The 14,751-nt window shown below is 30.5% G+C and overlaps 4 protein-coding genes across 6 annotated transcripts; 3 read left to right on the top strand and 1 right to left on the bottom strand.

The window, feature by feature from the left end:
- Positions 1 to 279: 279 nt before the first annotated feature.
- On the top strand, positions 280 to 3,473 carry LOC148237413 (uncharacterized). Its single transcript, XM_088181324.1, has 5 exons — positions 280 to 291; positions 1,593 to 1,633; positions 1,751 to 1,860; positions 1,928 to 2,020; positions 2,101 to 3,473. The coding sequence occupies exons 1-5, from the start codon at positions 280 to 282 to the stop codon at positions 3,093 to 3,095; spliced, it is 1,251 nt and encodes a 416-aa protein (XP_088037450.1). The 3' UTR covers positions 3,096 to 3,473.
- An 811-nt stretch (positions 3,474 to 4,284) lies between these two features.
- On the top strand, positions 4,285 to 6,071 carry LOC148237412 (uncharacterized). Its single transcript, XM_088205001.1, has 3 exons — positions 4,285 to 4,560; positions 4,647 to 4,776; positions 4,848 to 6,071. The coding sequence occupies exons 1-3, from the start codon at positions 4,408 to 4,410 to the stop codon at positions 5,969 to 5,971; spliced, it is 1,407 nt and encodes a 468-aa protein (XP_088061127.1). The 5' UTR covers positions 4,285 to 4,407; the 3' UTR covers positions 5,972 to 6,071.
- A 1,276-nt stretch (positions 6,072 to 7,347) lies between these two features.
- On the top strand, positions 7,348 to 9,467 carry LOC148237411 (uncharacterized). Its single transcript, XM_088205000.1, has 3 exons — positions 7,348 to 7,559; positions 7,800 to 7,923; positions 7,994 to 9,467. The coding sequence occupies exons 1-3, from the start codon at positions 7,401 to 7,403 to the stop codon at positions 9,115 to 9,117; spliced, it is 1,407 nt and encodes a 468-aa protein (XP_088061126.1). The 5' UTR covers positions 7,348 to 7,400; the 3' UTR covers positions 9,118 to 9,467.
- A 2,189-nt stretch (positions 9,468 to 11,656) lies between these two features.
- On the bottom strand, positions 11,657 to 13,828 carry LOC148237410 (uncharacterized). 3 transcript variants are annotated; one of them, XM_088204997.1, is made up of 4 exons: positions 13,386 to 13,828; positions 12,996 to 13,122; positions 12,873 to 12,925; positions 11,657 to 12,535 (listed from the first exon to the last, which is right to left on the bottom strand). In XM_088204997.1, the coding sequence occupies exons 1-4, from the start codon at positions 13,692 to 13,694 to the stop codon at positions 12,524 to 12,526; spliced, it is 501 nt and encodes a 166-aa protein (XP_088061123.1). In that variant the 5' UTR covers positions 13,695 to 13,828; the 3' UTR covers positions 11,657 to 12,523. The 3 variants fall into 3 exon arrangements, with proteins under 3 accessions (XP_088061123.1, XP_088061120.1, XP_088061122.1); XM_088204994.1 differs by having other exon boundaries at positions 11,657 to 12,925; XM_088204996.1 differs by lacking the exon at positions 13,386 to 13,828 and adding an exon at positions 13,206 to 13,320 and having other exon boundaries at positions 11,657 to 12,925.
- Positions 13,829 to 14,751: the final 923 nt, after the last annotated feature.

Here is a 14,751-nt window from a genome sequence, read left to right as displayed (position 1 = left end):
AACAACAAAACTTTCGACCATCACATTTCCAGCATAAAAAATTATGTTTATTAAAATATTGCGACAATATACTAATAAATATATATATATATATATATTAAACTACAACAAAAAAAAATATTATACTTTAGTAATCTCCATTTAACTTTTTAGAAATATTTAAACATTATAATATTTTATGGAAAAATAAAGACTAGAAAATAATTTATTATATATCTATAGCATTTGGACACAGATTAAACCGCTGCAGTAGTATTTTTATTGCGATAAAGAAGTTACATGAATATACAAGTGAGTGTGTGTGGACAGTGCGCGAAGCCCGTACCGGCCGTTTTATCAAACACAGAAGAGAGTTCATAACCATTGGTTTCTGAACGTGGCGCTGACATTCTTAACAAGAACCATTTTTATTTATATTGGGTATTTATTTATATTAAATATCAAACAGAATCAATCCATGGAGTAAAAAATCTGTGACATAATTTATGGAATTAGCCTAATTAGTAATAATTATAATTCGGAACGATAATCACATATTTGGTTTTCCTACATTTTCACAATCTCATGGATTAATACTGTGATGATTAATTTAAATATAACTAGATTGTACATATTAGGTATAAAATTCTAATAATAAGCTAATACTGCTTATAAAGAATATAATATTTGTATAAAATTAAATTTTTGAGTAATATATTTTTGTATATAGAGACGTTGAAGATTTAATTGTTATCGTTGCCTACTTAGCTGATTTAAAAATAAAATTGCAAGGCAAAAATATACGAAATAAGCGTTGTTTACTAATTATATAAATCAGTCAAATAAAAAAGAACAGTAAGCACTAAGCACTATAATATTTAACCAACAGCTCTCAATTTAATTTTTTTAAAAGTACCAAAATAAAATATCTTCAACACGTGTTTTTATTTATTATTAGTTTGTTTTTGCTAAATTTTCATATTTTATATAATACAACTTTAGGGACGGTGATGGTGGCGGGTAGCAATTATACACAGATTGAGCTGCTGCAGTAGTATTTTTATTGAAGATATGAGCTGTTTATATTGTAAAAGGGCGGACGCGAGACGATGCGTCCGAACGCCCGGAAGATTGCCCGTGTAAAGAGATATTTGTCACGCCAGTGCTACTCAAGTGCCGACCAGTTTTGGCCATAGCCAATCTAAATCAGCCCCCATGCAACATACTACGTTTACAAAAGCAATGATGTATTTTAATTGGAAGTATTTCATTTTTTGTTGAAATTGATTTATGTGTAGTACCTAAAATCTAGATCGACTAATATAATATAATTAGCGTTAACCTAATGAGTCACAGAGGTGAAAGAATCTATCGAATATTCAGAATCGAATTCTTATACCGACTGAGAACGACAATAAAATACTGAAAGTGGAATAGATATGCATTGTAAATATTGATAGCGGCAACACTGAACGCGTCGGTCAGTCGTTTATCCAATTTTGACAGATGTGACATTTAATAAAAGATGAATCTAAATATATTAACAAAATTTTGTCAATGTTGTGTTTCTGGAGAGAACCTTATGCCAATTTACTCTCAAAAAGACCTAATAGAGCCATATTGCAATATGTTGTCGATGTATTTTTCAATGCAGGTATTATTTAATTGTACTTTTATCGGTTCGATGTAATGATATTATAGTGTTATTATAATTTTAGGTTCTAGAAAGTGATTTATTGAATGGTCAATATTTTATTTGTAATGTTTGCAGACCAAGATTAAAAGATAACTATTTATTTAAGTGTCAAGTTGAAGAATCTCAAAAGAAAATTAAGAATTATTTTAAAGAGAAAGAGCTATTGGATATATCTCCGTTACCAGGTACGCGTTTATAAATTCATTTTTGTAATTAATATATGATCAATAGTTATATATATTTATGTTTTAGAGGATTACTTTGATTCAAATGATAGTTTATTTAAAACAGAATATTTAGAAGAAGATCTTGAAGATAACAGCAACATTTCTTTTCAATTCCCTGGTAATTTATTAAACTTTATTTAAAATTTTAATTTTTTAGTATAAAATTTAAATTTATGTAATGTAATATAATAATTTTAGATTATATAGAAGAAAATGATGAAATCACAAATGTAGAATATTTAAAAGACGAAGATTATGTTCATTCGAATGCTGATGATTTGGAATTTCAATCGCCACAAAACAATTTCAGTTTTAATTTGGTTTCCGTAGAGAAGAAAAATAAAACAATTACGAAGCAGCCGAATGATCTGAATACGCATTATGATGTATTTTCCAAAGATGCATATGAGAAGAATAAGAATTTGTTAAATTCGAGTGAAAATTATGACAATAAACAAAGAAAAATAAAGATTAACATCGATCAAGTTTCTAAAGAATATTTGCTTAACTATAGACGTTTATATGATAGATTTAGATATGCAAAGGCGATACCTTTTAAATTAGACGAGTCGGCCATCGAGTGCCAAATTTGCAATGAGTCATTTTCGACGCACAAACTATTGGTGTCTCACATGGCTGTACATTATGCCAATTTTATATGTGATTTGTGCGGTAAATCATTCGTACTGAGGAATCATCTGATCGGACATATAAAGAGGCACAGCTTAGACAGAATTTCTTGTTCTGTTTGTAATAAGCTTTTGAAGAAAGCCAGTTTGACCAGGCACATGCGGATGCACAATGGCAATATATTGGTTTATGCTTGTCCGCATTGTGACGAGAGATTCAAAAGTTTCAGTTTGCGAATTAATCATATGGCACAGAAGCATAATGTGGATGTTTATAAATATCCTTGCAAGATTTGCTCTAAAAAGTTTCACATGGCCAGTTGTCTTTCGAAGCATGTGAGGCGATGTCATTTTCAAGAGCTGAATGCGACTTGCGAAGAATGCGGAAAGGGATTTTTCGATAAGAAATCTCTCGGCGAACATATGTTGAAACATTCGGGCGAAAAAAAGTTTCATTGTGAAATTTGTTCGAAATATTACGTAAGAAGATGTTCACTTAGGGAGCACATGAAAATCCATGCAAAGGCAATGGAAACAATAAGGTTGTCAGAAAATTCGTATTAAAATACAAAATATTTACTATTGTGTCCGGAATAATAATCCATGGCATATTAGGTACGATTACCAATAGCAGAATCGAAATTTACATGAAAATATTCCTATTAATCAAATACTATTCTGAACTTTCAAGTTGTTAATTGAAACTAGATTATGCATATATTACAATTATAAGTATTCTTTCACCTCTGTTATTCATTGGGTTAACGCTAATTATATTATAGTAGTAGATCTAGATTCTAGGCACTATACATAAATCAATTTCATAAAAAAATCAAAGTGCTTTCAACTAAACTATAATACATCATTGCTTTTGTAAACGTAGTATGTTGTATTATATAAAATATCAAAATCTAGCAAAAATAAACTAATAATAAATAAAAACACGTGTTTGGGATATTTTATTTTTCGTACCTAAACAATTTAGCTTGAGAGCTATTAGAAAAATATTAGTGCTAGTGCATGCAGTTCCTTTTTGATTACACTGATTTTATATTATTGGTAAATCAACTCTTAACTAGCATATTTTCGTCTTGTAATTTTATTTTTAAATCAGGTAAGTATTCAACAATGTCAACTAAAACTAAAAATTCTCCATTATATTCTTCGTGAATAATTTCAGTAATATATTTTAATTTATTTTTATTTTTATGCACCATTGATTTATATACACCGTTGGTCGAAGTATATTCAAACCGAATTTTGATCAATAGGAGGGCGCAAAAACAATTATCACTTCTCAGAAGTGAAAAATCCACGTCAAAAGCAATAAAACCGTGTCGGCGCCGTCGCCGTTACCGTCGTTACATTCGATTTTTAACTTTTGATAAGTGATAATTGTTTTTGCGCCCTCCTATTGATTAAAAATTGGTTTGAATAAACTTCTACCAATACTCTCATATCAGAAGTAATTTTTATAAGGATAGCTATAATATTTTTAAAAAATAATTTAATATCGAAGTGTAGACAAACTAAGGAGCAATATGCGAGATGTGATCCGCTTATTTCCTCCCGAGAGTTGTCCTCATACAAACACAATTATGCTTTGAGCTTAGAAAGGCTTATTCTGAAACTGCTAGCAAGTAAATAATGGTTTTGTTAAACTTGAAACTACATTTCATTATTTAAAATTATTTAATATTTAAGTAGTATATATTTTTTTATTATTTTAAAGTAAATCGCGAATTTAAAATCATTGGTTGTTGTGCCGCAGCATGAACATACATATTTTATACAAATTTCTAAAAAGTAAGCTATTTTTCGAAAAAGGTTTTTTATAATACACTTTGATATTTATTTAGTATGGCAACATAGTGCAATGACGGCCTTGGGTGTTCGGTTGGTCGCTGTCAGCGGCTCTTGTTGTTGTTGTTTATCTTCAAATAACTTGAAGCAAATGATGCACGATATTTATTTAGATGGAAAACTAGAATCATACTCTCAAATGTTTACCTTATGTTTCAAGATGGAAGTAAGTAAATACAAAATAATATTTTTATTTATATTATTTTATCTTATATAGTTATTCTAAATGTGAGTTTTATTTTTATTTTGCAGTTTTCTACCCCAGACGGTGACGCGGAATATAATTATCTAATATGTCAGGATTGTATAAATCACTTGCAATTATCATACAAGTTCATAACTCAAGTTGTAAAAGCGCAAGCCTCCATTCAAAAAGAAATCGGTAATTATATGATATGTTATAAAATAAAATTATATCAGTAGCACAGTTGAAGATGTTAATTTTGCTTTCAGTTAAAACAGAACCTGGTATTAAATTAGAGGAAATAAAATCAAACGAGAATAATACATTTTTTTTAGAAGATCAATCAGATAATGATTTATTCGAAGAAGATAAAAGTAACATTTTTCAGTTTGACCAAATAAATAAAGAAAGCTCTGATTATGAATCAAGAATTACTAAAAAGCTTCAAGTCAAATCAAAAGCAAAATTGAAAAATCCCAAAAATGATAAAGATATAGTATCGGAGTTGGATTCAAATAATGAAGATGATTACTTGGACAGAACAATAAATTATTCAGATATGAGTGACGATGATTTCAAATCGTCGAATCGAGAATTAATCACCAACATAATTTCAAATAGTAATAAAAATAAAGCGTTAAAAAATCGACTTAGCTCTAATGCATACAAAGGTGAAAAAGAGCCGTTTAAGCTTAACAAAAACGATCTAATGTGCAATGTGTGCAACGAATCCTTCCCTTTACACTCGCACTTGGTTCGCCATATGTCTATCCATTTTCCTAATCACATATGTCACATTTGCGCTAGAACATTCACGACGCATAGGAAATTAATGGGTCACGTTTCGAGACATTCGCCAACGTCGAAGACGTGCAAACTATGCGATAAAAAATTCAAAGGCACTCAGAACTTACATACGCACATGAGGCAGCATCAGAATCCGGATTCGATTTACAAATGTCCGCATTGTCCCGCACGCTTTTCTATATATTACAAACGAGTCAAGCATCTGATCGACGTTCACAACGACGAACCGAAGAAATATAAATGCAAGCAGTGTCCGAAACGGTACTTTCAAGCTTGCTCGCTCACCAGACACGTCAAAAGTGTACATCTGCAAGAGAGGAATTATACCTGCGCCGAGTGCGGTTACGGTTTCTATGACAAGAAAGGTCTGGTCGGACATATGCTGAAACACACTGGAATCAAGAATTACCAATGCCAAGTTTGCCATAAATCTTATGGTAGAAGATACACTTTGAATGAACATATGAAGATACATAATAACATCAGAAAGTTTGTGTGTTCTGTTTGCAATAAGTCGTTCACTCAAAAGTGTACTCTAAAGGGCCATATGAAGACTCATGCTAAGGTTGAACCAAAGATTGATTAGTATAATTTTAAGCTTTTATGGTCTCATTTTTAATAAATATAAGTTACTTAAATCGCCATTGTTTTTATTTTAATAAAAATAAAATTATATCAACATTAAATGACTGCTTTAATTTTTTCTGTAACCTTTATTAAATAGTTTCACTTGATATATTAAAAGATATAATAGCAATTGTAATGTAACGGATTGGTTTGAAAATCTTGAATACAGATACAAAATGTTTTTTAGAAACATTTCTTAAGAAATGTATTTATTGAAGAGAGACTCCTGAAGCGACTTGATATTTCAGTGCAGTAGACGCCCCAACCACCCTCAGTTAAAATGTTATCTTAATAAATATGGAAAAAAATTGAGGACACGATAGTTTTAATCTTATTGAAATGAAACTTTTTCTTAAAAATAGACCTCATAAATATGTGCCATATTCTAAAAATATCTCGACTGAGTTTGTTAGTCGGCCTGATCCGGCATATTGTTTCAAAATGGCAACCAATAAAAAAATAAAAATTCTAAGCTTCGTTAAAAAATCATAGGGAAAAAGTAAAGAGATAAAAAGATTTTTACACAAATTTATGTATATTACAGTTTAACTGATAAAGTATACAATGACTAGGCAAAGTATGCACCAACTATGAAGTTTAGTTAAGGCTTACAACTTACAATGTTTCATTTCGTGTATACTTTTACTATACAATGTATGCTTTAACTAGCGAGTGTGTGTATTCTCCGACGTGAGCTAGTTACATCGTCAACGAACAAGATTTGACAACTAACCTAATCGCGAGCGACTAAATGTAGAGCCAATATATAATAAAATAGGTAGGTTATGTACGAGTGAACGAACAAGCGTTAGTCATACCAGTGAACACCCCACGAATAACTCTACAACGAATCTACTTTGGATATAAGATTTACTTTACATAAATAACATGAGTTTAAATACAAAAACGAGTGTTTGGACGAAATGAAAAAATATTAAATCGTATTAAAAACAATTAGAAGAAAAAAATGTGAGGGCTGGATAGTGATTTCCAAATGAAAAGGCCTAGGTGTCCGTCTTGGTAACAGCAACCCCCGTTTGGGTAGAATCCACGAGGGTGGAAAGGACGAGGTTGAAGCTGACACGAGTACATAGAAAGAGCGCACTGAGGGTCGCCTCAGGTTATCGCACGGTTTATCAGGTTATCAGGTTTCAAAAGCTATCTTCATAGAATAAGCAAAGAAGAAACAGCTGAATGTCAGCACTGTGAGAAAGGAATTTTAAATATTTATGATTAACCGAATATTTTATATTTATATTTAGTAAAAGAATAAGATTTTAATTAAAAAAAATGAACCGTATTAAGACTTATCTTAATACGGTTCATGGCTGGCACTGTGTTTGTTAAGGCCAATCACGAAATTTGTGACATTTAAGGCAGCACTTAAAATGACAACTGCTGGAATTCGGTTAGCTGCTGTCAACAACTCTTGTTGTTGTTGTTTTTCTACAAATAGCTTGAAGCAAATGATGCTCGGTGATTATTCTTACACAGATGGAAAGTTAGAAACATATGCTCAAATGTTCACTTCTTGCTTCAAAATAGAAGTAAGTAAAGTTGAAAACATGTTACATGTTATTATTTATTTATGTATATTTAAAAATACATATCTTATTATTTTGTATATTTATTCTATCAATTTATTTTATAATATCCTTCGATGCTTATAATCAACTTCTGTGTTCCTAAATGTGTTATAAATACATAGTATTAATTCAATGTTTTTATAATATTTTTTATTACATTTTAGAAAAAATCTGTATGACTTATTGCGTTGTTTATTGCAGTTTATGACAGACAGCACAGAATATGATTATCTAATTTGTCAGAAGTGTATCGATCTCTTGCAACAATCGTATACTTTCATAAATCAAGTGGTAAAAGCGCAAGCTTCTCTTCAAAATCGAATCGGTAATTATTTCACACAATAATAAGTCATCTTCTAATCTTTGAGAATCTACGATAATGATTTTGTTTTCAGTTCAGACTGGAAGTATTAAAATTGAACCTCACATTACATTAGATGATACTGAGGCGAATAAAAGTAAACCAATTACTTTAAACGTTCCGTTAGATAACAATTTGTCTATTAAAGAAGAAAAGGCAGAAGACTTATCGGATTATGATTTTAATGACTCTGAAGAGCTCGACGATGAACCTGATGTTCCAAAAACCAAATCAAAAATAAAAAATGATGAAACAGATTCAGAATTAAATAATGAGAACTGTAATGGAAATGATTTGTTTAAATGTACGATAAATAATACAGATACATATAAAATTGATAGTCTAAAATTAGTCAATAATATTTTTTTAAATATTGGTAAAGAATCAAAAGTAACCGAGAAATCAGAATTTATAAAAAGTCACGTTAATCTTAAAAGTGAAAAAGGTAAAAAGCTTCCGTATAAATTGGAAAAAGGCGATCTAACATGCAAAATATGCAACGAAACCTTTACATATCATACTCTTCTAGCCCGTCACATGTGTGTACATTTTCCTAATTACGTATGTGATACTTGCGGTAAAGTTTTTTCAACACGTAGTCAATTAAGGAGTCATCTCCACTCGCATGACTTAAGCGAACATAAATGTAATACATGCAACCGAAAAATTAGAGGTGCACAGAATCTAAGGGTGCATATAAGGCAATATCATAAGACTCCACTAGTCTACAAATGTCCGCATTGTCCGGAACGCTTTAATCATATGTCATATCATAAAAGGCTCAAACATCTGGTCGAAGTTCACAACGATGAACCAAAGAAGCATAAATGCGAACTGTGTCCGCAACGGTTCTCTGAAACAGGCGGACTTAGGAGACATATCAGAATTGTTCACTTATCAGAGAGAAACTATACATGTTCTGAATGTTCTTCCACCTTTTTTTGTAAGTCAGGGTTGAGAAACCACATGCTGACACACACCGGACACAAGACATTTGAATGTGACGTATGTCACAAATCTTACGGTAGAAGAAGTACATTGAATGAACATATGAAGATACATAATAACATTAAAAAATTTATATGCCAAATTTGCAATAAGGCGTTTACTCAGAAATGTTCCCTTAAGGGTCATATGAAGACTCATGCGGATGTCTAATCAAAAGGTTATTAGTTGTTATTTTATTATTAATTAATTTAAGAAAATGTAAGGTTTTTCATATTGATAAATAAATTTCATACAAAAAAATTTAATCTTGTTTTATTCATTAGATTTTCTTTAAGAGCTACTACAATACTTAAAAATTGATATTAAATAAATTAAAAATATACAGATACACATATATGTATATTTGTGTTTTTTTAATTATTAAAAAAATATTTGTATATAGGGTATACTTTTTAAAAATGTTTTAAGGCAAGCTGATTAGGGCAGTTATTTTGTTCTCAAAAACAGTTATAATTCATATAAATCACAAAAATATATAAAAAAAATGTAAAATAAAAAAGCTTTTAACTTCTACTACTTAAACGCTAGCGATTCACCGGTGAGTCATTTGTTGTTCATTTTTTTTAATTATTAAAGATTTTTGTACTAACTTCATTTATCAGTAAGCCAAGTATTTTATATTTATTTTTAGAAAGTGATACTAGCCAGTGAGAGATAACAGGTGACTCACTAAAAAGTGGCTGGCGTTTAACGGGATAATAAAATTATGGTTTTCTTACTTTTTTAGTAGTCGCCATTTTGAAAGAAGATGGCAGATCATCAGAGGCGGACAGGTGGGACATTTATCCCCACTTGAATTTGGCCATAAAAATGCATGTTACTTAATTAAATAAGAATCTTGTCGGAATACATTTTCGTTGTAGTGGGAACGCTCGGTAACGAACGTTCCCACTGCGACGGCGACGGCACGATTATACTTCTTTTGACATGGATTTTTGGCTTCTGAGAAGGGATAATTATTTTTCGTACTCTTCAATTGGTTAAAATTAGGTATAGATATGCTTCATTCGATTCTCACTTATTGTAAAGCACAATATTGTTATAAAAAGTATTAAGGAGTTTCAACTACGACGGCGATGGCACGATTTTAATGCTTTTGACCTGGATTCTAAGCTGGGACCCCTTGAATTTGTCCAGAAAAATGTATGTCATTTAATGAAATGAAATTCTTAATGAAATGAAAATATTAAAAAAACAGCAACTGACTGGAAAACTTTTCCACCCCCTCCTCCTAGAAAAAATTGAAGTGACGTCCCTGCAAATCATGCTAGCTAACAGGTTTAGGTAATATATTTTAAAAAGTTTTATTAATCCCCATGAACAAGTATACTCCCCAAAAATATATGACCCAATTTCCCTATGGACGAGTTAACTCGCACGTTTTAGTAATAACTTTGATTTACGATATGGACGAAACTCAGTAATTTTCCAACGTTTCTTTTATTATATTGAGTATCTACCTAATCTAGTGGACGTGATTTTTCGAACACACGTGGGATATGGTATTAAGACGTTACATTGAACTGATTCTAAAAAAATAATGTTTTTTTTTCGGAAGCATGCCGAGTTTGACCTAACATTTTTTTACACACGCATATATTATTTATAAATAAACACACACACACATACACATTACATTTAAATTTGATTAATAATTAAGTTTTAATTTGATATGTTTCTGTTATATGATATTTTGTATAATTTCTTGAAGTATTTTGGTTAAGAATTTAGTTTCAAAAATGAGAATTTATAAAATAAAACCTAAGTGAATCCTACAAATCCCAGGTTCTTATCCGTTGTTATTCTTTAAGGTTAAATTTTAGGCCTGTTACTATTTATATTATTTACACTATTCACAAATGATGACTAAGAAACTGGTGCTTGGATTTTTCTGAAAATGATTTTTTTATTTATTATTTTGAGTTAAATGTCATAAGTTTAACAATTTTATTATAGATATTCGATTAGGAACGTATTCACATATTTATTTGAAAGAATATTTCTAAAAGCAATTGCTTGAAAAATTGTTGTATTATTAGGGAAAAAGTTTTTTCATGAAGTAAAAATAAAGATTCATTGAATTTAATTTAAGTTAATTGCTACATTGAACTCAGTAGTTGAAAATTCAACAATCCAAATGTTTACCTTCAATTTTTTTTAATACAATATAATAAAAAAAATTGTCTGCAAAATTCGTATCCCGAAAAATCACCGAACCGATCAATAGAAATCATATCACCACTCTATTTGCTGACGATACAGTAATTTTATGCTCTTATATGAATACCTATTAAACCGTAAATCAAATTAAAATGATTAGCCACTGAGAGTATTAATGTTTTATTACAGAAGGAAAAAAGCTTTCGTTATCGGTAAATTAGCTAAAATTAAAATTGATGATGAACTTTTATATTAATAGAAAATAAAGAAAATCACTACAGCCAATATATATATTTGTCATTAAAGTAAATTGAATATTGAAATAATTTAATATATTATAAATCTGTAATAAAACGTACAATTTCATATACTGATACAAAATTTATATTTGTAAGTACCCAATTAAACATTCATTAAGAAACGCATCAAATATGTCTTCATAGTTTGCCTGCAACTTGATATTACACTGTGGTTTTAATATGTAATTAATAGGTTATAATGATGCTCATTAAATGAATAAAAATAAATGTAATTTTTCAAGTATTTTATTTTTTAATACAAAAATCTTACAGAACTTTTAATTCACTTTTTGATTCGACATTCGCATGAGTCTTCATATGACCTTTGAGGGAACATTTTTGAGTAAACGCCTTATCACAAATTTGGCATACAAATTTTTTAATGTTATTATGTATCTTCATATGTTCATTCAATGTGAATTTTCTACCATAAGACTTGTGGCATACATCACATTCAAATTTTTTGTCTCCTGTATGTTTCAGCATGTGTTTTACAAGATCTGATTTACTAAAGAAAGTGGAAGTACATTCGGAACAAGAATGGTTTCTCTCGACTAGATGAACATTTCTTATGTGGCTATTGAGTCCGCCTGCTCTAGAGAACCGTTGTGGACACTGTTGGCATTTATGCTTCTTCGGTTCGTCATTGTGAACCTCGACTAGATGCTTACGCCTTTTGTTGAACGACAAGTGATCGAAGCGTTCCGGACAATGCGGACATTTGTAGACCATTGGATTTTTATGTACATGCCTTATGTGTGTCTGTAAATTCTGTGTGCCTTTAAATATTTTTTTACATATATCACATTTATGTTCAGTTGAATCGTGCGTATAGAGATGATTATTTAAGCGTCCGCGTGTCGGAAATGCTTTGCCGCAAACATCACATACGTAATTGGGAAAATGAATACACATGTGACGGGTTAGAAGTGTATGATAAATAAAAGTTTCATTACATATTTTGCATGTTAGATCGCTCTTTTCCAATGTATAAGGAAGCTTATTCCAGGGGTGACAGTATTTCTTTTTAATTTTGTTGTTATCTTTGTCTCTATTCACATACCTTTTTTTTAATTTGCGTTTTATATTTTTTGCTTCTATATCAATATCTAAAATGAGGTTGTCGATTAATTCTTGACTTGATGATTTGCTATCGTCATTCGTATCAGAATAATTCATGGTACATTCAAACAAATCATATCTATTCTCATTTGCTTTATTTAAATCAAAATTCGACTCAATATCATCAGTAAATTCTAACTTTGGTTTAACATTTTTCACTTTCAATTTAATTTTTGGAATATCAGGTTTATTATCAGATTCATTAAAAACATTGCTGGATAAATTTTGTGTATTTTTGTCGTCAAAAATAATGTTTTTCTCTTCTTTAATAGACAAACTGTTATCTAAAGGAATATTTACAATAATCGGTTTACTTGTGTTTACCTCAATATCATCTAATTTAGTGTCTGGTTCAATTTTAATACCTCCAGTTTGAACTGAAAACAAAATCATTATCATAGAATCTTAAAGATTAGAAAATGACAACATTATATATGAAATTATTACCGATTCGATTTTGAAGAGAAGCTTGAGCTTTTACAACTTGATTTATAAAAGTGTACGATAGTCGCAAGAGATCGATACACTTCTGGCAAATTAAATAATCATATTCTGTGCTGATGTCTGTCATAAACTGCAACAAACAACACATTAGCGACAAGTCATAAAGATTTCTTCTAATATATTAAGTTTTTTAAAAAAAAAAATTGAATTAACGTTATTTATAACACAGGAGTTTATAAGCATCAAAGTATAATATAAAATAGATTAACTTAATGAATCCTAAAAAAATAATAAATTATTGTTTTCAATTATCATAATCTGATTAAAAATAATGGCAAACTATCTACTCAAAGCATACTGTGTGACAATAACATGTTTTTAACTTTTACTTACTTCTATTTTGAAGCAATAGGTAAACATTTGTGCGTACGTTTCCAACTTTCCATCTGTATAAACACCGAGCATCATTTGCTTCAAGTTATTTGAAGATAAACAACAACTACAAGAGTTATTGACAGCAGCTAAACAAACCTCGGCAGCTGTCATTTTAAGTGTTGCCATATCAAAAAATGTATCAAGTGTCGTGCTTCCACTACACTCTACAATTGAAATCGGCCGAGATCTACGACTTCGAGCAAGAGCCCATACTGTCGCAGATTTCATTCGTGGCGTGCATGAAGTTCGGATGGCGACTGCTGTCATGTACAGCCGTCATATTTGCGCGCGATCGAAAAAAGTGTCAAATAATCGCAATTTTTAAATTGTAATATTAAAATTACGCTGCTGATAATTATAAAAGTTTGTGTGGGCACTCACCAATACAATATCAATGAAAACTTTTCGGTCGTAAATATTCAATTTACGCAAAATCTTTGTCGGCTTTTGCAAAATGCCATAAGGCATAAAAATGATACTTCAGAATACGAACATCACATGTGTGACTATCGTAGAATTTGTCGCCATCGATTCTAAATAAGAATTCGTTATGGTGTGACATTTATATAAACCGATCTAGGAAAATACATAAGGATATTCGAAACGATTTTTTTTAGCAAAATCAAGTACCACTAATTATTTTTTAATTATTTAATTTTTTATGAAAAAAATATAATAACGATATCTGTTAAAAGAATATAATATCAAAAATATAATTAATCCATTTTGATACCCTAAAATATTCAAAGATGTCAGTAAAAGTCTGTTGAAGATCGAGTTTCATAAAACATGTTAACATGCGTCCCACTGTAGCATGTGGTATAATAACTTGACCACGTGACCACGATGCAGCGCTCGTTATGCGTGTTAACATAGGACGCCTACCCGCATACTGAAATTGAAGCGAGTTACTCGTTCTATCTTAGTTTGCGAAACAGCATATCATTATCTCTTTCACTCTCGTCACTTAGCACGTGAGAGACCGAAAGAGGAAGTATCTCACCGCTCGTGCTCGAAAGAGCAGCTCCGACTTCGGTCCCTTTGACTCGGAAATATGCCGACAATTGATTGTTCCGAGATTTTTAAAATATCAAAGGACACTAAAAATAAAAAGACCATATTGGAGGAGAAATTGCTGCGGGCGCAAAAACAAAGCCATCTCGAAAAATTTTGTTTGAGGACAAATAGCTGCAGAGAACTAAAAAAGAAAGTTAATTCTAAAATTTTTGTTCAAGGACTATTTCGAAATCTTTTGAGGAGGACAAAGAAAGAAAATTGCTATGGGAGCTCAAGAAAAAGGACATCTGGTCTTCTTATGTAATAT

The sequence above is a fragment of the Plectrocnemia conspersa genome, unplaced genomic scaffold (genome assembly GCF_051122295.1).
Source record: "Plectrocnemia conspersa isolate PC_06_02 unplaced genomic scaffold, ASM5112229v1 ptg000002l, whole genome shotgun sequence".
NCBI classification, from domain to species: domain Eukaryota; kingdom Metazoa; phylum Arthropoda; class Insecta; order Trichoptera; family Polycentropodidae; genus Plectrocnemia; species Plectrocnemia conspersa.
Note: the sequence above shows the minus strand (reverse complement) of the source record. Positions and strands in the feature narration are given on the sequence as shown.